This window comes from Haliaeetus leucocephalus, unplaced genomic scaffold (genome assembly GCF_000737465.1).
Source record: "Haliaeetus leucocephalus isolate CR32 unplaced genomic scaffold, Haliaeetus_leucocephalus-4.0 Scaffold545, whole genome shotgun sequence".
Taxonomy (NCBI): domain Eukaryota; kingdom Metazoa; phylum Chordata; class Aves; order Accipitriformes; family Accipitridae; genus Haliaeetus; species Haliaeetus leucocephalus.
The window spans coordinates 4,181,041-4,203,719 of record NW_010972981.1 but is presented as its reverse complement, the minus strand read 5'-3'; the positions used below and the strand labels follow the sequence as shown (position 1 = coordinate 4,203,719).

General features: G+C 36.2%; 1 protein-coding gene across 2 annotated transcripts in view; it reads left to right on the top strand.

Annotated features, from left to right (window-relative positions):
• The window catches only part of KCNIP4 (Kv channel interacting protein 4), a 459,791-nt gene that overhangs the window by 22,001 nt on the left and 415,111 nt on the right, over positions 1-22,679 (top strand). The window contains exons 1-2 of one of the 2 annotated variants that reach the window (XM_010576842.1): positions 20,708-20,842; positions 21,197-21,345. The exons of the other annotated variant lie outside the window; for it this stretch is intronic. Coding sequence (XP_010575144.1) covers positions 20,796-20,842; positions 21,197-21,345 — 196 coding nt within the window. The 5' untranslated portion in view covers positions 20,708-20,795. Of the gene's footprint in view, positions 1-20,707; positions 20,843-21,196; positions 21,346-22,679 lie in introns of those variants that run through there. 2 annotated transcript variants of the gene reach the window in all.

Here is a 22,679-nt window from a genome sequence, read left to right as displayed (position 1 = left end):
GGTTAAAGATGGTAATACATAGTTTTCACATATAAAAAATCTGGTGTTGCATATTTTATGGCTGTTGAACTTAGCAGAACTGCTAACATCAGAAGACACAGTGGTGCATTTGTGCATTTGTTTCCAACTATATGTTTTTTTAGTTAACCCAGAAATTAAAATGGACGTACAAAAATCTTGGTAATTTTATTATCAAAATATTAAAAGAGTTCAAAGGCTTTCTAATAATCTGGGGAATTAACAAGCTAATAAATGAATACATAGTTGCTGCACAAACATCACTCTTTTTTCATTCTAAGAAGTGTTGATCAAATATGTGCAGCAAATTAGATTTGACACCCTAGATACACTCTTTTTAAATGGAGCAAGTACTTGTATTCAGAACTGTATCCAGTTTATTTTTATAGATAGTTAATGTACTATAATAAAAATAGGCATAGCAAATATGCAAATACTGGAAATTTTTCCAATATTGTTGGACTTTTTTCCCAATATTATTGGAAAAATATTGTTGAATACATAGGTATTTGAATTGATACCTGGGATAAAGAAATGTGTTTTTATTTCCTGTGCAAGTAAAATCAAAACTGTGGAATTTACTATCAAAGAAATGGTTGTTTCATTCTACGATGCATGTAGAATAAAATATCCATGTTCTTTTATATGCAAATGTGGCAAAAATGTAAAATATGGTCTAGATGAAGAAGAACAAAAGCTGCTTACTTTCTTAGAAAAGAAGGAAGACTTGTTTGGTGTTATGCCATGCAAACAAAAGGAGAAAAAATTCTTTTAAATGCTGAAAGACATTTAGTTTCCAGAGCTCCGTTAGAACCAAAGATCTGATTCTCAGAACTATTTAAAGACAGTAGGAGAACTGCTGCAGGTGACTTCTGAAAAAACAGAAAAGCCACTTCAGACCACAAATGAAGAGACTGCTGTGTCTCAGTTTGCTGCTTCGTTGTTAGATTTCCTATTACCATCTGGCCATATCAATGTACTGGATTGTTTTAAAGGAATAGATTGCTATATATCTTCTACCTTCTTATTTTGAGGCTCACTGCTGTGGTAATTTGAGTGCAAATTAAGCGAGAGAATTCAGTAGCCATCCAGTGCACAGTATATGAATAGCTTTTAATAATGTGCACTGCTGGAGCTTATACAAATGATTTTTCTTTGAACTTTACTTTCTTCTTTTTATAAGTATTCTAATGCTCTGCAGCATTAAACCCACCTCTCTCCCTTTATCAGTAACTTAAAAGGAGAGATTTTTATGTGCCAACATCAGGCAGCTGGCACAAAGTTAACTGAGTGCTAATTACAGTTCAGAAATTTTCTGTGATCAGAACTGATTATACACAAAGCCAAAAAGTGTCCTCCTGCTTGGTTCCTATCTTTGCAGGTTTTCTAGGTACCTTAGGACTGCAGTTCCTCAAGCATTCAAGTACATAAAATCAATCAATTTTATAATTAACCCATTTTATTTAATACCTGTTGAAGAGTCATGAAGAGAATGTTCACTCTCCATTTCATTTTACCTAGGGTTGCAATTAGAAAAGTGCTTCTGTTAGACTGTCTTCTGTGGGGATTAAGTATTTGCTAAATCCTGGAATCAAGGGGGCTTTCTACATACAAGTATTTTATTGAATCAAAGCCGTTATAACCTCTGAACAGTGAAGGTGTGGAAGGATTTCCCATGAAGCCTCGGAGGAGAGGAACAGCTGTAAGATCGAGAGGATGGAGAGGATTCATTTGGGTCTGATTCTGGGATGGTCTTACACTTATCAGACAAGACTTAAACATTCTTTACATACTGTTGTAAAATGTGCAAAACATACGACATCTCAAAAGTTGTTGACATCATCAAGATTTAAGCAGTTGTGTAAAACTGATGGCTCCTCCCCAGCTCCAAACTGGTGATTGAGTTAAATAAACATTAAGAATCAGAAGTCTTCACAGGAGTATAACACTTGAATTCAATACCTTCTAAAAGCATTTGTACTACAAGTTATGTCTTTCTAATATAATCATTACTAAACTTGCATGTTGTCAGAATTGATAACACAAGAAAAGACTGTTATCTTTTTCCGTTAATTGAAGTAATAATTCTTTAACATTTTGCTGTTAGTCCAAAATGTCATTAAATAGTTTCCTAAATGTGTTTTGATTTGTTTAATACTTTCTGCTTTAAATTTCTTTGTGACCTTATGAGTGCAATAGAATAAAGCATTATTTTTTTCTCATGCGTTAACTTTGTGTTTAACCAGATTACAAAATAGATTGTGTATTCATGGATACTTTCAGAATATTAGTTTAATATGCTTTTCTGAGGAAGACTTCAGCTTCAGTACTAGTCAGCATATATTTTTAAATGGCTCAGATGTTAAAACTACCTTGTAATATAATGAACTCAGTCCCATATAATTATTCCAGTGTAATTACTTTAATCTAAAATTTTGCAATTACATTTTCTATTTTCAAATTCCAGTAATCAACTATATCTGCTGCAACTGATGAACTATAATGCTTATCTGCAGATGTTTCATTTCTACTTACAACTTTCTTAAATCCTGATTGCATTAGGATGAAACTTTACAGGTCTTTATGAAGGGTAGAAATGTTCAGCCTTCCTTATGAAGCATGGAGAGGGAGAGACCTTCTTATTAGTAAAAAGAAAACTTTGCAATGTAATTAAGACAAAGTTGAGATTTGTCTGGGAAAAAAGTCTCTACGGTTAAGAATCCTTAAGTTTCACAGTGAAAACAGTTCTAGATTGGGTTGAAGTACACTTCTTAGATGCGCAGAAAAGGTTTGATTCTGCATGGTCTTGTTGACATCAGTGTAGGCTCTCAGCTGCTTTAAGCACATATGAAGCCGGTTGTCCAGCACAGAACCAACTACTGCTCTGCTTAAAAGTCTCCAACTATGAGCCCCACAATTTTGAAGAAAGAACCAAGAGTTCTTATTGTTATTAGGCTGGAAGGATCAATTATTTACTCCAAACTACTCGTGTAGACTCCCCTCCAACCATATAGGAAGCCGAGAACTGAAACTGTTTTGTTTGCCTAACTGAATATGCTAGTACACCAAGAAACAACTAATCTTCTCAAGCAAGTCAAAAGTATGACAGCAATAAGAGTTATTTAGGAGACTGGAATATGTATGTTGATTTCCTCCCACACCAGTGACTGATAGTTCCTTACATTTTCCCTGGAAGGTTGCATGGTTCTTAATGCATTCATTGTTAGAAGAAAAAAGCCCAAACAAAGCAGTGAATAATATTCTGATGGCAATTATTTTCCTATTTTTGAGCTGCTTAGGCAGGAGGTACTTTTATTAATGGATAATTATTCTCTGCAAATTGTCCAAAAGTTTTGATAACTATTACTTGAACTAAATATTGTACCAGCATTTCTTTTCATTCAGTTTCTCACTCAAATGCCCTAGTCTGTTGCATAAACTAGCCTCAAAATTAACTTTTAGTTTTTCTAAGAAGTGTCAGAGTGACAAAGCTATGGCTTTGGAATTGACATTTTTTGCCACAAGGCCTCTTTTGGCTGTGATAAAATTAGAAGGCAGAGGATTATTACTTTTTCTTCATATTTGGGGGGTTTTATTATCAGGTTGCTTTCTCTCACATTTTTTATTTCCAGTATAAATTTGCTCATCATTTGTAGTATATGTGCAGAACCTGCATTTATTATATTCTTTTCAAAGGGTCTTGATTCCTTTTGCAATGGTAATCATTTGCCTTTCTGTACACTGAGTGGTGTGGATAATTAACTTGCAGTAAATAGGATCAAATTTTGAGGACTTGCTTATGAAAATCAATAGGCACCTGGGTGATTGTGTAACTTCTCTATTTTTTGCAGCCTCATTTGCCCTGCTTCTTCCATCATTACTTTTTGCGGATATCATTTTGCACTTAGCCCAGAAGTAGGACTTCAGAGTGTACTGTGAATTTCCCAAGACTCAGAGAAACAATATTATTCTTAAAACAAAAACCCGATAAGTCTTATTTTAGTACATCTCATAACGTTAATTTCTTGTGCATTTTTACATAATGTTAAATCATTAACTAGTCTAGTGTTTATTTAGGGAGTTTTTCCTCACTCTCCCAATTCTACCAATTACTATCAACTGAACATTTGGCACATTGATTTTTTAGTTGTTTTTTTTTTTTAATCTCTCACTCTTTCTATCAAACAAAGCTCACAGATATGTAATTCATTACATTGTATAGGCTTAGGACTTAGGAAAGTAATGATTCTCTGAACTCTTTGAAATTTGGCCATTACTGTTTATATATGTGATTTTTGCCTTGCAACAAATGGTAAAGAAACCTCTTGTACAAATCCTGTCTGCATCTGTCTTATCTAAGACAGCACTTTTGTTTTATCCATATTTACAGTTGTTTTCATTTCTCACACTTCCGAAGATGGATGTATGAGGCACGAAACCTAATCACTCAGTATTGCGACACAGAAGTGAATCTATTGTCGATTTGCAGAACTGCACAGATGTGCATCTTCTGAACTGGCATCAGAAGCATTTCTCATAGTTCAAGTTTATTTTCTCTTCAAGTATTTAATATTTGACTGATGAAAAATCACATTAGAGGTTTAACTGAAATGCTGTTTCATGTGCTCTCAAAGGACTTCCTTCCAAAGCTGGAATCAAATTACTGGAGATATTTTAAAGAGCGTAGGAGCTGAGGGAAGAAACTAAAATCAATACAGCCTAAAATTTATCATCTGATTTTTGAAGTTACTGACTCCTGTATATAATTTTAAGACTGTGATCCTATTAAACCTGGGACAAAGAAGCGCTCCTTTACTTACTAGATTATGGCAAAAAATTGCAAAAAGAAGCAGGTATTAATGAGAGAAGGCACTGGTCTGGAACTCAAGCTGTCTAGGTCAAATTCCTGGCTCTGCTGCACACTGCCTCAGGCAAATCACTCGGTCTCGCTGGGCTTCCATTCCCCATCTGTCAAATGGAGACAATGGAAGCATCCTTCTACCTGGCCTTCATCTTGCCCATTTACATTGTGGTTCAGAGGAAAAAGAAACGTTTCTTAAAATGTGTTTGTATAGTACCTAATATACTTGAAGCTATTAGGTACTTCCATAATACAGTAAGGGATGACAGCCTCTAGGCAGGAGCATTTTTAATGTGCATTCTACAAAATGGATTTGCAATCCACTTCAGACCAGTCCTGAAATAGTGTAGAACTTTCTTGTAGTCTTTTTGGCAGATTATAAATGTTATTGTTTGGTTACCATATTGTGGTTGTCATAAAGAGTTAGTACTGTCAGTACTTACCACCCTGAGGTATTATTGTTTGAGTTCCCCCACCCTGCCTGCCCTCTCCACACACAAACACCCTTATAATAGGGCATTATAAGTAACTAGCATTCATCAACTATTGATAGATAATGGCTTTTTAATGGCTTCCATTGCATTGCTAGTAATAGAACTTTCACTTTTATGGCTCTTTTGCATTTCATGATCCCACAGTGCCTATGAGTGCTAGGTCTTGATAGAAATTGAATGGACATAACAAAACGTGTTCACACTGCCTAACTTTAAGCACTTAATCAGGTTGAAAATGTAGCCAAGAGAGGGCAGTTCAGGGCAGAACATGCAGGGATTCTGCATCACCCTCTGATGGGGCATCTCTGTGCACGACTATAGATTGAATTGAGGGAATTTACCCAACTCAGTTTAACAATGGAAGTTGCGCGCTAGAAGTCAGATGGCTTCTCTACTCTTTACTCCCCTCTAACACAGCAGGTTTTGAATTCTTTTAATCTTATTCAGATGGGTATTTCTTTCCAACACAAAAACTTCATTTTGCTACCACTATGAAAAACTGTGCCATTTATAAATGCTTGCAGATGAGTTAGGGTATGTAGTGATGTTTTTAGCTTCATACTTTTTACAGGAAAACACCCTCTGAAAATCTTCTGACATGATCCTTTAACACGGAGTTGTTAATACAATAAGTACTTTTTTTGTCCAAAATTAGTATCTGGAAAGAAGTAATTTGTCATGGTGTAAAAGTCTGTGTATACTCATGTATTATATCACTTAAAATGGAAATGAGAACATGAAGTATTTTGACAGGCGTTTAGCAAGGTTGGAGATTATTCAGTAGTGCAAATGTTTCCTCTTCTTAGATTGATTTGGCCATTTTGAATTAGAAAGTAGTATGTATTAGTGTGGTAAGGTGAAAATTAATGTGGTGTCTCATGAAGATGGACTGAGTTACCGTGTTTTTCATCCTTGTAGTAAAAGTTCGTACATCATAAAATCTTGCTTTCTGGGATCATTATACAGTTATTAAATAACAAACTGTCCCCATGGATGTGTAATGGTTATACGAAAAGAACCTCTTGCAGTGCTACAATATGGTTTTCCATGAATTGTCAAAGAAATGTAGGAAAGCAAAATACAGTCGCCTAAATTAGAATTTGTTCATGATAATGACCTAGTCATTATAGGAAATGCCATGGTACTTAACTACCCTAAGTTATCAGAACCCCAGAGGATCCTCAGCTATGCTAACATGGTACAGAATTAGGTCTGGGAGAAGTATCTGGATGCTAAATCACCTTCTCATCCTTCTGCAAAGAGTTACTTTTTCAAAATATGGGCTGAACTCTTAGTATTTCTCTTCTTAGATGAACAACAATGACAGAAAAGTTTGGGGAGCTGTGGGACAACTGTCATATTAATTACATGGGCTGGTAGTGTTTCCGCTTATGAATATTTTAATATGGGGGAATTAAAAAAGGAATTTGATAATGCTACGTGTCCTCAATCTTTAGCGCTCATTCTCAGTATTTATTTTGCATCACAAATTGAATTTTCAATTAAAAAAGAAAGGTATGGTAGAGAGAATCCTAGCTGCAGCAACATTTCTTCTCTTTTTCCTTCCCTTCACAGTCTCCCTGCTCCTGTCCCTATTTCAATCTCCCTCCCTCATTACAGAATCACAGTTGGGGGTTTCTTTAAGTCTATCAAAATAATTTTTGTGTTATTGTTTAATATATACAGATGTTGATATATTGCTTCATTGTACTGCAGTATGTAGCAGTATCAATGTAGTCTGTTGGTATCAGTGTGTGGCATCATTCTGCTGGTCACAGCACCGGGTGTCATGTCATGAACACACCGGGTACTACTACGGTGCTCTGTATCAGGAGCATGGGTCACACCTTACGGTACCTGCATATTGTCCTGAATATCTGGGTCTTTTTTATTACTACCAATGCACATACTTAGTATTTTTCTTTGCTTGCTGATGTCCCTCCAATCTGTGAATATTTCTAAGCTAGTCGCTTAATTTAGTCTCTTATTTTTTCCATCTGTAATATGGCATAATAATGGTGTTTAACCAACTCTGTTTAGCTCGCCAAACTGTGCAGTTAAAATTTGCTCAGTTATCATTGCAAAACACAAAATAGAATTGTTTTGCTTGATCATTATACAGTATATGACAGAAAGTGGCTATACCAAAGTGTGAGAATCTCAATATTTCAGCTGGTGGACCCCAGTTACTCAGAACTAGGATCTGCCATAAATGAATGAAAAATGAATAGACGTCAGAATGAAAAAGAAAGAAAATCAGCATATCAGGAGCAAAGCATGGGAAAAAAAGTCAAATGAGTAGTATAAATGCCTACTTCTCATTAATTGGACTTGACTTTTACAGTCTGAAATGCTAGGCACTGGAGAGTAAGCTTTATTATAGCTCTATATACATTAATTGCCAGCATGTGGTATACAACCTCATTTGGGATAAAGTATTTAACTGAGAAATCACAATCATTTTTCTTTTACAAGAACTAAAAATATGTAAATTTTTGAAAAGGAATATTCATTTCTTCCTAACTCTCTTCTCTGGTTTTACTCCTCTATTTTAGTCTCCTTTAGAGTTAGCACATCCAATTACAAGATGGGGACAATGACAAAGCTGAAAGCTTTTGAATTTAGCAGCAAAGTCTGCCTATGTCAGGCACACATCAATTTACATGACACCGGAAGGTCAAAAATCTCATTATTATTTGCAGTGTTTACGACTGCCTTCCTAACCAATAGCTTCAAGTACTGAACTGTAGGTGCTGGAAAGCCATCTGATCTATGCGATGGTTTATTAATTTGAACCACTTGATATTGCCCAAAGCTATGAAAACAGGGATATAATAAAGAAAATTATTGTAATTATTCCATTAGGAATCCCTTCAATTATTCTGGTGTTTTAATCACTTGGGCATTTAACATAGTGTTAAATGATGATCATCTGATTAAATACAGATTTGTATGGAGCTTTGACACTCTTTGCTGAAGGACAACATAGGCAAATGCAGACAAGTGACTTAATCTTGAAAAATTGATTAATATTTAACTAATTTGCTAGAATTTAGGTGGTGTTAGAAGCATTGTTAGAACCTCTGGAATTTGCCAGAAAATCTGACAGAATTGCTACAGAGCTGTGTTTTATATTCATGTTTTTACAGTTATATTTCCAGCTTTTAATGACAATGAAGGTAACCTTGCAAACAACCTGTGAAATGAGGGGACAACAACATAGTGCTCTTTCCTTCCATCTGAAAAAAATAGTGGTTTTTTTAAATCCAGAGCTGATCACAGTAATCTTCTAAGCTGACCTTCTCCAGGCAGAGGTCTTTTTTTCACAGAGATTGGATCATAATTTATGTTTCAGATATGATTATTGTTTTTAACAAAACAAGCCAATAAAGAGATCACCACTAAAATTTAACTACCCTAAAATTTCATCTTATTTTCCCTATTTGTCTAGCTTCAGTTTTCACCTTTTGCATCATACTTGGTCCATGTCCATCAGCCTCAAAAATTTTCCATATTCAGATCTCTTTTCCATTTATGAGTATCTTCACAAAGAGATGTAGTATCTCTTAACTTCCTTTACTTTGTAGTCATCCTTTAAAGTTACTCTGTTTTCTCATCTCTTTAGAACTGTGGACTCTAAACCAGAATGTTGTTCTGGTATAGTCTTAGATTGTTTTGTTTGAACAAAGATAGAGTCTTTGTTCTTTGTTCCTAGAAATTTTGTTTTACATTCTGCTGAACTGCAAAAAAAATTCTGAGTTTATCCTGTAACAATAAAATGTCCTCCTGATTACTTATTCCATCAACCTTTGCATTTGGCATATAAGGAATTAACAGTGCTCTTTAAATTGCTGATAAAATCATTGACGAGTTGGACCAAGAGCCAATCCTTTCTCCATTCATAGATGTACTTTCATTAATGAGTGACCCCTACCATTCATGTTTAATAGGATCCTAACTATGAAACACTAAAACTTAATGAACAGAGACATAGCTGAAAGGCAGACATGAAAGCTGATGGAGATGATCACACTAGTGACAACAGAGCATGTAGCTAGGGTGCTATGTCAGACCTCTTTATATCACTTGATAGAAAAGGGACATAAAAATACCCACGACTAAGACAGGTAACAGTTGTAATTTGCCAGTATCTTTTCAGGCTCCTTGGGGTCATAACAAACTAATTATTTGCTGTTCAGCTGTCAAAACATGCAGTTACTGAATCTTATTCATTAACAATGAGAAAAAACTGAGTTTTGTCTCATTTAATGAATATGGATAAAGATGAGACTTCTGTTTGTCTGTCAAGTTCATCTTCCAAATGACGTAAAATCTGCTGGACTGCAAAAGTGTGAGACTACTAAATTACAGCTTTTCTGTTTCTTTCCTGCACTGCTATTGTGCAGCAACAGCACAATATGGAGATTTCTGAGAGCTTACTTGTTCACTAGGAAGTGACAACTTTGATTTTCCAGAAGTTAGTGGTGGAATAGTTAGAAGCTTGCAGAGTGATTTCTGTCATTGTGAAGGGTTAGAAAAAGGCGTGCTGCTGATGGAATCTGTTTCTGTAAGTTTCTGAGTACCCTGTATCACTGCTCCCTTTGAGGATTTCACGGTAACACTGTAAATACCCTGTCACTGCTCTGCCTGGACGGGCATTTAACATATGTTGACAGTACATAATCAAACATAAAACTACACCTTGAATATCCACAAATTGCAAACTTTCATTTTTAAATAGTGCTGGCCTGCTAAACCACTTTAAAAAGATGTTTTTTCCCCACAAGTAATACTATAATCAGCTTTTCCCTGACATGATCTCATGTAAATGCATCGCTAGATTAAGCCCATGCTATTGAAGTTCTTTCTGTAATGAAAAGTTCTGGTTTAATATTTCAAGAGTATTTTGAGGAAAAAAAGGCTCCCAGGTGTTTCAGTTACAGGAATTCTGGACAGTGTTGGCCTCTGTAGATAGTCTATGCTGTACATTTTGGTTACACTATGCTCTAGAGGGAATTTTAGGTGGACAGAAGTATGAAAACACAGTCTTACTCAAGTATGTAGGTGCCGTTATATAAGTGCATAAGTGTACACTTACAGAAGTAAGACAGTGGGTTTGTACCTCAGTTTCAAAATAATTATTCTTATGTGTGTTTGAATCTGAGATAGGGATTAATAAATTGATGAGAAGCTCCTAACTCCTATGGCACTCTTATCCACACTTTTAGTACTGCATAAGGATCATTAGGCTATTATAGAAAATCAATAGCTAGAACATGGCTATTATGGTTTTTCTTTGGTTGCTGATATTCTGTGTACTAATAGTAAACCTGTAGTTGTTGATTGTTTGGTAACCCATTTTGTGTGTTTTCTGTTCATTTTCTCTGAGAAATTGCAGCCACAAAAGACATCAAAACTATCACTTTTGCTAACTGCCCTATTAGTCTCTCCAATTAAGCCAAGAATTTAGAAGAAGGAAAAAACCACTGTCATTAGATGTAGCAGCTCTAGTGGAAGACTAAAGGTATTGGTCTTGTACAGTGCTTGTGCTTTCCCTGTTCTGTGACAAAACAGAAGATTTCTGTTCCCACTGCTGTCAGGCACATTCACAACAAACACTAAATCTTTGTAAAGTAAGCATTTTAAATTGTATGCGTGGCCCAAGTGATTAGTGGTCGCAGCATTCAGCCTACTAGATGCTGATTCAGCTTGAACCTAAATTGCAAGTATTGATCAGCTCAGCCTCTGGATATTTATAAACAACTTGAACCCTTTTCTTAATATCCATGGCACGTGCAACTGTTTTTGACTGCTGTGCATGTTGTCTAATTTAGTAAAGACTAACCACTGCTGGACAGCCCTAGAAATAGAGAAAGCTACTATGTAAGAATGCTACGTGTCTCTGAAGAGACGATTTTAACTGGCTGTTAACAGATCCAATAGCTCTGGTAAATTTATTTGCATGGGGCAGCAAAAACCACATCACTTATTAATTGAACTTACTAAATAGTAATGTGATTAAAACTGTATGTAAAATGCAGTCACTTCAAAGCTGCACAAAAACGCTCCTCCTATTACCTATTTAAATAATAAATGACTTTTTTGCTTGCCATCATTGTTTCTGCCTCCTGAGTTCCTCCCAGCTTACCACAGTGTGAATTTCCACTTACTATAGTTTTTAGTCTCACTTCGGGACCATTAAGGAAGAAATCATACATGCAAAAAAGCTAAAATAGATTCAAATGATAATTTGTCAGTGTATGATAATCACCTGAGCCTGCTCTTGCAAAATGCTGAACTGTACATCCTTCTGCTATCCACAGTAAGAGCTGGAAGTGCTCAACATATCACAGAATCAAGCCTCAATTCTTATGTGACTGCAATGTAGTGCAGTTGATTGTATTCTGAATTTATATTCTCTCAACCTCTGTTCAATCTTTGAGGCTGTTTTTATCTAGGTAAACATAAATTATTTCAGAACAGTTTCATAAGAGTAAAATTTTATGACAACGTATGAAAGTCTGTATTAAAATTCAGTAATATCTACTACTTTTATTTCACCTACTTTATTACTTTGTTCACTTTGCATGTGTATCCAAATAAACACACAGCTTTAAAGTCTGTCTGAAAAGATCTTTATTGTTTTTATCTCCTATTCCATTGTCCGTGAGATGTTTATAATTATTTTGCTGAGCATAAGGCAATAGGCACGAAGTTTAATGAGACAATAATTTTCAGCATGATTTTATTTAGTGCAACATTATTTAGTAGCCTAAAAATGCAAGCTTGTATCCAATCTGTATTTTTTCTCTGAAATTTGGAAGATCATTTAAGAGTTCAGCTGATACTTCATCAAGGATCCAAGTGACAAATGTGTTCGGACTGATTCATGTGTACTGTCTCCAAGCAATGTGTATATTCCTGGTAAATGAGACTTCTGTGTCTTTTGGGGGAAATGTATGAGTTATGTTCTACTGAAATATGAAATCATGAAACTTCTTGTCTACTAGTTCATAATCAATTTTATTTGAAACCAAAATGAAATATAAGACATATTTTGCTTCCTTTCCCAAGCGTATTGTGCAGTAACATTCCTCTGTCTCCTCAAGCTCCTTCTTCAACAACCATATTGTAGATAAAAAGCACTTCTCATGGTCAAATCAATTTTTAGAAGCTTCTGATCTCAGTTATTCAATTAATTGCTTAGCTGCATCCCTTTTTCCTTTCTTTTTTTGTATTTGTCTTTTTTAACCATTTAAGAGACTGTATTTGTCCACAAGATAGCATCTGAAATCATTCAGATTTTGTTCCTGTTCTCCAGTGAGTAAAAGACAGCAGTGATGATTGCTTTGTAGCAGTTAAGAACACATTGTGTAGATGATTTATTATAGCATTTTCTTACTCTAAGCTGTTTATGTCTGAAAATACCTTGGACGAAGGAGACCATGCCTTAGAAATAATCATTTCAGATACTAGTAATAAATTGTTTATAAAAACAAGCAGGGGAAAAAAGGGGTCATGGAAACATTTTGTTATGGTTCAGTTAGCTTCATTTGTGTTACTGCTGCCCCATCTGCAGCACACTCTCTGATAAGCAGGTTTTTTTGGAGCTGGAGGTGTCTGCCCTTTCTTGTTACCAGTGCTATGCTACCACTAAATGTTATTCACTGCTGCCTAAAGGTGGCTGAAAGGAACCTTCAACTGTGCGGAAAAGGTAGCTTATTTCTCTTGATTTTAATTTGTCTGTGAAAGCTTTGCAAGCTAGTTTAATATGCATTTGATTACTTAGATATTGATAAATAAGTCACTGACCCTATGAGGTTTACTGGATATGATCTTAATTCTGTGGCATTGTAAAAAGTGAATTAAATGGATATGTGAGAACTGAACACCTTTTCTCTGCCCTGTACTTAGTAATCTATAACTATGGAGAAAAAAAATATGTTTACGTGTCCTAGCCAAATTTATTCTTCTTACATTTTGGAAACTCCATGCCACACAACAAGGATCAACAATTTGTTTCATAGTTCTTTAGTTATAAATTACCTGTAACTGATAAAGATCTACAAAGAAAGGAAATTCCAGGTAGCTTCTAGGGATATTTTGACAAATATCAGGCTAATTAGGAGCCTGAGCAAAAGCAAAATATAGCACTTTCCAAAGTAGTGATCATCATCTGAAATGGAGCTCCAATAGTTATGAGTTAACTGGGAGTCTTCTGCTGTTTATGTTAATGCTTTTGAGCACAATATATGTAGGGCCTATAAGAGAAGTCATAGTGGCAGGGAGGGATTGTATCCAATCCATATAATAAACTCAAGACAAGTTTAAAAATTAATAGGTCTCACTGTTCTGAAGCAAAACACATGTGCTTTTACTATACTGATTACTATAAAGCCCAGAATGTAATTAATACTGTTACTGATAAGTAAGATTAATTGTAATAACCTGTAAAAATAATGACTTAAACCAAGAGCAGATAATTTCCAACAGCAAATTGTAGATGGACTGTCTTCTGAATTTGTTGGCATGTCCATATGTTTACAGAAGTTAATCAAATAATCCACTGTATTAATTTCCTCTACTTTTTATTCATCCTCCCTGTCGTGGTTTAACCCCAGCCAGCAACTAAGCACCATGCAGCCACTCACTCACTCCCCCCCACCCAGTGGGATGGAGGAGAAAAATCGGGAAAAAGAAGCAAAACTTGTGGGTTGAGATAAGAACGGTTTAATAGGACAGAAAAGAAGAAACTAATAATGATAATGATAACACTAATAAAATAACAACAGCAATAATGAAAGGATTGGAATGTACAAATGATGCGCAGTGCAATTGCTCACCACCCGCTGATCAACACCCAGCTAGTCCCCGAGCGGAGATTCCCTGCCCCACTTCCCAGTTCCTATATTAGATGGGACGTCCCATGGTATGGAATACACTGTTGGCCAGTTTGGGTCAGGTGCCCTGGCTGTGTCCTGTGCCAACTTCTTGTGCCCCTCCAGCTTTCTCGCTGGCTGGGCATGAGAAGCTGAAAAATCCTTGACTATAGTCTAAACACTACTGAGCAACAACTGAAAACATCAGTGTTATCAACATTCTTCACATCCTGAACTCAAAACATAGCACCGTACCAGCTACTAGGAAGACAGTTAACTCTATCCCAGCTGAAACCAGGACACTCCCCAATGTCATAGACTCATGATACTACTTTTGATACAAACAGATAACATGATTGCACACACTGTTTAGGACCAGTCTCACATTCTGTTAATCTAAAGTAGCAACTTGATCTATCAATATTTCTAACAAGTTATGCACATAACCATAGCATAACTTGTATACAAAGCTACCAGAATTAGTCTCATAAGCCTTTATTGTCATCTGTTTGAGTTTTCAGACTTTTTAAATAGGTCTTTTTCTTGTAAAAGCATGATGATATACAAATGTACAAATCAGTACCTATTTGTATGGAGACATTTAAGACTTCGGTGTATCCGTCCTGTGACTATGAGATAAAAATTCTTTTTTTAGGAAGTTAACTGTCGAATACACTTGTTAATTCTTCATGAGCTATGGCATTGATGACTCTTCCAGGCATGTTGCTACCCTTTTTTAGTATCAGAACATACCATTCGCACAAATGAAATGGTTCATCTTAGTATAGTCTTGGCATGTGTGCCTTACTCAAGCCATCCCTCTGACCTCCCTCTGCCAGTGTCCATCTCAGTGGCAGAGGATGGTCCTCTTCAATTTTGGAATAGCCAACCAAGATAGTCTTCTCAGCTATCTGATACTACTGAATAGTTTTTCAAAAAATATTTACTAAGGATCAATGATGTAGTGCCTTTCACAGCAATCGTATGTGATTGTTCAAATTTGCTAATATAAAGTTACTTATGAAAAAAAAACCTTTTGGAACTAACTAAAAATTTTTTAGGGCTTGCATATCCTTTTTCCCCCCTCTCATTAGTCCAATTTTCTCCTGTGATTTGGGAAAATGAAAGGTTACTCTGTACCTGTTATAAATCCCGTAAGAATTAAGCCTTTGACGTATTGACAAGGAAGCTTCTTGGCAGCCATAAAACTCTATTTTTTTCACCAGTAAATAGACTATATTTCTCTTTGCTGAGAAGTATTTATTACCACTGAACATCTAGAAACCCCTGTCACTTTAACCGTTTGGGGTAGAATATATAGATGCACCCCAGACAAATACTAAGAGCAAGCAGGAATGTTTAACTACCATTAACTATGGATTAACATTAAAATCCTTTCTGCCTATATCAGAGTCACTGTCATCTCTCTTATCACTATAATCTGGCAGGAGGTAAACCCTTTCTCTCGGTTTAGTTCAGCTACTGAATCATCCAGTGAGAGCTCATCCCAATATATCTATAACCCCAAGAGGGCTCATTACGACGTGAAATTGCTCTGGCACAGCGAAGGAACTCTCTGAAATTCCCACCCACAAATACTTGCTCTTGCTTATGTTGCTCATTGCTCTTGCTGCAGACAAATAATTGTTGAAGGTGTCAGAATGTGTTCCTGTCACCTGCACTGCCCACAAGCACTGTGACATAACATGTCTGAACACAGATATTCTCTTTCTAGTCCAGGCAACCTGAATACAACCTGAAATCAATTATTAACCTGCACTGTCCCACCAAAGTGTCTAGAGCTAAAGAAAAGCCAAAGAATTCCAGCACAGTGCTGCGCCACTATTCCTATTTCTTTTCTTCACTCCTCATTTACAATATAGAGATTCACCATGCAGGTGATTCAACAGGCAGGACCTATAGACATGTTATACATCAAGGAGGATGACCTTTTTGAGGTGAGTAAGAACAAAGATAGCAGTTCTCCCTATATTTGTGGGATATTTTCAAATGGTTTCCACAGACTTTCCAGAGTGACTGGCACTGCTCAACTCTTCACTATGTTCAAGTTAAGATTTGCTTGTTTGCTTTCTGTTAGCAAAAGCAGAACCCAAAATTTTAATTGATATTGAAGTGTACAGGAAGCTTTTGATTCCTGGTATTTATCCAATTGCCTTTTTTTGCCTATAAATAGGCAAACAAACATGTTGAAAAGGATAAAAAGATGTTAATGGAGCTCAAGTTAATGCAACAGAAAAACCTTAGAGAGCACTGTACAATGGGGATAAATAAATAGCTGATATATTTTTGCTTCCAATCTTTTTCTGTTCCATCTTTCATTTTACAGAAAGAGAATGAAATTTTCCTTTCCACTCACAAATCCTTTCCTTCATCTGCCAAAATTGTATATCATAAAATACTATTAAAAATTGCTTCTGCTGAGAAAAACCAAACCAAACCAAACCAAACCAAACTCTGCTTTTTCTCTGAAGCATCTCATCATAATATTCCTTAATATGTCAGCAGTCACCCACACATTTATCCACGACTGGATTCCGTAAGCTTGCCCTATTTTTCAGTATTCATTTCTTAACTTATAGCTGCAATCTCTAGTGGTGTAAAATTTTCAGCAGACATCACTGGTTTAACCTAGCTTCATCTTTGACATTAAACAATTTCTTTTTTCAAGACTCTTACAAGACCACGTAGTCATCAGTGAAGGTTTTTGAAATAGTTGTGTTAATCAACTAATGCAACTAATCAGTTCTGTAGAGATTCCCCCAAAAAACCCATATAGATGCCATGTCAGTTTTGACTGTTTCATCTGGAATATTCCTGAACCATTTCTCACTCTGTAATGATGCCTGTGGTCTTTCCAACTGTTATTTCGTTATCAAGTGAAGAACTGTATAGTTTTCAATAAGTCCACAGAAAGTGCAGTTCTGTATTCCCAAAATTCAAATCTGATCAAGCAATATTAAGAGACAACTTGCATACGTGCTGTTATTGCAGCCATGTTCATGTACACCCAGTTAAAAGACATTCCCTTGTAGCTCCAATAAATACTGCTCAAAATGTCTGTAGCTGTGTGACATCACATAGCACTTACATGATTCATCAGCTTGTGACTTTCTGGAGTTTTTAACTGACATGATTTAAATCACTCATAAAAGCAGTTATTTAACGATCAATAGGAAATTAACAACTTTTTATACAGAAACCCAGTTTTATTTTCAGATGTAACTGATTACAGATGAAATCTGATAATGTGAAATAACGAAAACCTGCTTTCTTTAGGCAGTCCCCATCTCCATGCACTGTTACTGCTGCAGTAATAAGTTTGCCTTTCCTGACTTGAGGCACATGGTCAGGATGAGTGCCGGTTCCTCATTACTTCCGTGGTAACAAGTAAGGGTTCAGAGCAGAGACATTCCACGGGTTTTGCAGATCATTTCTCCACATTTGTCTTGTTGTTGATATTCCCACTAGTAGATAGTTCTGTTTATTTTCTTTCTTACCTGTTTCACTACTCACTCCCAGTTGGAAGATCTTCCCATCCCCAGATCCTGAGGTTGCTCAGGCTTAGTAACTTCTAGGTACCAGTCCCATATAGGTGACACACGTGCCTTAATTTCAGAAACTGGCTGCTTGTTTGAACATGCTGAAGAGTTCAGCCTTCCACTGATCACTCACAGTTAATGTACTCCCAGGGTGCTCTTTAGGTCCCTTTTTCATTTCGCCTAAATTATTCAATGATTGAATGTATTTAGGGAAAGGAAGGATCCTGTGCAGCCTGGGTTGAAATCCTTTCCACACATGATACTTTTCTCATGTTACTTACAACATGACCAGTTTTTCCCAGTATTAGAGGTAATGAATTTTTTACAGTCCTTGGGTTTGTAAATGTGGAATTCAGTATCAATCCACTTCCTTTTCTCAAAATCAGAGCACATGATTTGCAGAGGAGAAAGAGGTAAATCAAGTGCATTGCTTCAGAATAGTGACATTAATTCCTTTATAGATTATTATGGATATATGAGGTCCAGTATCATTTGCTTGGAAAAATTCAATGGTGCCTTGAACTTTACTATTCTACAGCTTAAGTTTATTTTAAACTCACTACAAAATTCTAGCATAACGATTAGTGCCGCAAAGAACATCTGATTCATGTATACTTCTATTGTAGAAGAAAATTGCTATGGAGTTGATTAAGGTTTGAAGTAAGGAAGCAGATACAGTGTAATCTGAACCCTTTGACATCCTCTGAAGCATTTTTAGAAAAAATACTTCCTTCTAGAGTTAAATCTCGAGTGAAGCTATTTGCATCATGGCAAATAAGACGCAGTTTTCGGCTGCACATAAGAAAATCCTGAAGATTTCAGCAAGGGTTCTACCTCTCCGTATCCTCTTGAGTAACGTCATTGAATTTGTGCCTTCATATATCCTATCTCTGGCAAAGCTCCTCTGTATTCTTGTCCCTCCTGAAGACCTTATTCAAATGCTAATATGGGGCCATATCCAGCAACCCTCTCCAATTGCCTGTGAACAGTTGTTCCACATCTAGGCAGTATGCACTCCTGTTTACTACCCCATCATGGCATAATTTCCCCGGGTGCTTGGTTCAGCTCCTGTGTCTACTTCCCCATTCACACTACCTTTGGATTAACGAATCTCTGAGATGAGGGAGCTCTGAACTGGCACTCTGAGGGGTGTGACAGAATATGTTGTGAGAGCTAGCATTTGAGCTAATTTCTACAGTACATTAGTTTCATTTGAAGACGGAATGTAGAACCAGTTGAGAGCATTATCTTTTAAAAATAGCTATTATTTCTATGCAATAACTAACATTCGTGCTTTGCTCTTGCAACTCAAAATTCTGTTCCAGGAGTCATCTGGAAACCCAGACTGAATCTTCTGTGGTGAAAATGTATTTCTTAGCACAGTAAAACGCCAATGTAAAACTAATATTTATTCTCAGAATGGCACCTTTGAAAGATATAAGAGAGCTGTGCAATATGCTTAAGCTGGAAGGTGTTTCTCTGCTGAAGTTTCAGAAGTTTCAGAAACTCTGTTACCAGATTGAAATTCAGCTCACTTTGGTAGAGGCTTGTGATGGGAATACAGCCATGACTGGAATGCTGTGTCATGCCATGGGGCTCTAAGGGCCTGATACGAGCAAGTACTGTTCCAACAGTGCAAATTCAAGCTGCGTTCCATTCTAAATAGCGATGGGCCTGAAATATATCCCTTGATATGAATCTGAATGGAAGTGCTCCCCTTTACTTTGGCTGCCTAAAAATTGGTTGTTAAGGCCCATGCTTCTCTGCTGTTATGAACAGAATTCACTGCTGATTGATAGGCTGTTTCCAGAGGTGGAATTAGTGTGCTTAAAAACCTCCGTCCTAGCCTGTGCTGATAGATCTGAGATGTCTCCAGTTGTTATAGGTAGGTTTTGTGTCTAACTTTTTGCACAAAGCAAGATAGTTAAGCCATGGTTCAAATGTATGCATGAAATTTCACATACATGAAACTTGCAAAGTTATGTAGTTGGCAATAAGATTAATTCATTTAGAAGGAAAGCTGCCTGATTAAAAAAACCTTGGAGTTCTAGTATCTTTTAAAAAATAAATTTCAGGAAATGGAAACTTGTTCCTTGATTGTTCTGCATAATCAATAGAAACTCCTGATGCAAATGCACGCAGTGAGGTCATGTGTTACATCATGCTTTCTTTCTTTAGGAAGCAGTAAGTTTACAATTGAAAAGTCAGCTTCGTTTCTCAAACTCTGGTGTATACTGTGACCAATGCCCATTTTTTTTTTCCTTTGACTCTTTCCTACCTTTTGTCTTTAGAGCTCGAATTGTGTTTAATGTTGTTAGATTCAGATTGTGGGTGAGAGCACAGCATGAGGGAAAAGCAGGGGAGTGAAATAGTGGCCACTTTGGTGTCCTGGTCCTGTCTGGGCACAGTTATTGTTTGTAACTAGAGTAGCTCCCCTGGCGCAGTCAATGGCTGGTCGTCAAAGGGCTGCTGCAGATTACAGTTTGGTTCTGTCCTCAGCGGCATCTCCTTGGCACCTCAGGCTGGAGCTCACTGAAGAGCAAACGGGAATGCTGTTTAGGACTCTTGCGTGACCTTGGAGTAGCGTGAAAGTCCTGGAGCACTGGGTAGGTGCCTTTTCTTGGGTTTGTGGCCCCTGAGTAGGGCTTTGGTTACGTTCTAGTCGGTGTTGGTTGTTGCTAATGGCCCCCCACTCCTTCCAAGTGGCAGTCTATCAAGAAGAATAATGTCATACAGAAACTTATTGGTCTGTCTGTGTGAATCAGAAGGTAGTGTAGAGAAATGGTCCCCAAGTGTACAACTGGCTTTAAGTGGCTCAGCTGCTTTTCTGCATTTGAGTGACAGTGGCATTAAGGCTGCACAGAAACCCAACTATTCATCTTTTCTGGGTAGAGCAGCTGTCTTTCAAGAACAGCTAGAGGAATGCAGCTCTGCTCTATGACACTGATGTAAGGCAAGCTAAGATAGGAAGGATAATAGGTTCATGCATAGAGGATTACATTATTTCCTTTACGTAAACAACCGACTAAGGTAAGAGGTAAATATTTATTTACCATCTAAAGATGTTATATAATTTGTATCATTTAAGTAAAATCAAAGTTTTTTAAAATAGTAGATAAAATATTTTTCCCCATCTGTATTTTTTACAAATATATTAATGTTCCAGATAAATAATTCAAAAGAATATGAATACAGTAATTCCATTTACGTTAATTAATACTGAGAATGTATGAGCTAAGAATAATAGCTAATGAGATCCTAAAGCCTTTCCCTTTATCCCCAGTCCATGTCCTCCCTTCTCCCCCCATCTTCCTTACACCCAGCCTATGGATTTAAGTTGTGTATATATCCTTCAGGAAAACTAAAGGTTAGGTTTTTGTTTAGGATGGAAGTGTTAGCCCCTGAGAAGAAAACACATGAAGAGAATGAAGATTTGCAACAGTATCATCAGAAGCCTGCAAGCTGCCAGAAATTGCTTAGGAATTGCTGCTTGATAAAGCGAATTTTTGCCTGGAAAAGTTTGAGCACTAAAGGTACCTTTCCTATTGAAATTTTTAGTGTAGGAGAAATTGTTGTCTTTCCAAGAATTCTGATACAGTGGTATTACTGAATTTAGCATCAGTCAAGTTACAGGTACAAAAAGTCTTTGCTGTCTTGGGTCTATTGTGCAAAGAGATTAAAAATGGTACAGCTTTGATTGAAGGTGTTTTATCATAATGTGATATAAATAATTGTACTGCATGAGCATTCATTTTGCAGCACATCAAAATACATGGTCTGCAGAAAAAAATAAATCCTTCAATCAGAAGATAAATGAATAAATGTAAAATCCCAGCAATTAAATATATCAATTTATCAGGGCCCAACCCAGAAATCTGTTTTGATGAGTAAAACCTCTTTTGATCACTGTCAGAGTATATTTACATGGAAATTACATTATCAATCCCTTTGTCTTTGAGGAAATGGAGAAAGGTAACATCCTGTCACTTTTATACATAATGATGCTATGTACTGTATTTATTAATAAATACTGAAAGAAATGCTTCTTTTTAAATTGGAAGTTGGCTGTGAAATATCTCACCCATTGAAATTCTAACTTTTTTATGAATAATAAATTAAACGGCAACCATCCTGCAAGTGATGGTTAATCTGCTTCACATTATTTTCCTCAGGAACATAATCACAGTTAAGGATTTTATTCAGCACTGATTCCTCCTTTTACCATCATATTTGTACTTTGCAACATCATGTAAAAACAAAACAAGAAACACTGCCCCAAACAATCCTTCTGTGTTTTGGCAGCATTTTTCATCCCCTTGCACACAGTTTATGACAATAAAAACCCCAGGTCCTCAGTATATTGAATTTGTGTCAAACAGAATGAAGAAAATGTGTGACATTGTTTTGTCATGAAGAACTAAGTCACCATATCCTGACTGATATTTTATTTACACATTTACTTTAAAGGATATGCTCTAGTAGCTTAGTTTCAGCATTTAGAAACAATGAGCTCATTAAATACAACCTACCTCTGGTTTTAAACTGCCCTTATCCCTGTATTATCCAAGTAAACAAGTGTTTGATATGTTTTTTTAATCTAAACATAATCATTTAGCTATTCTTGGCCACTCATTTTTAAAGCTTTAGGGTAATATTTCCAACAAATGGCTGCTTTAATCACCATGCATGTTATGGTTTGCTGAATACTGTTTGATTTCTGATTACTGTATAAGTTTGTACCTGTAATTCTCTGCACTTTCATTTATTTTTTGTATTGTTACTGGAGCTAATGAAGCAAGAATGAATTTGCTGTAACCCTTTCAAAACTTTCGTCCTTTTGTTCATGGGAATTTTAGAATTTTTTTTT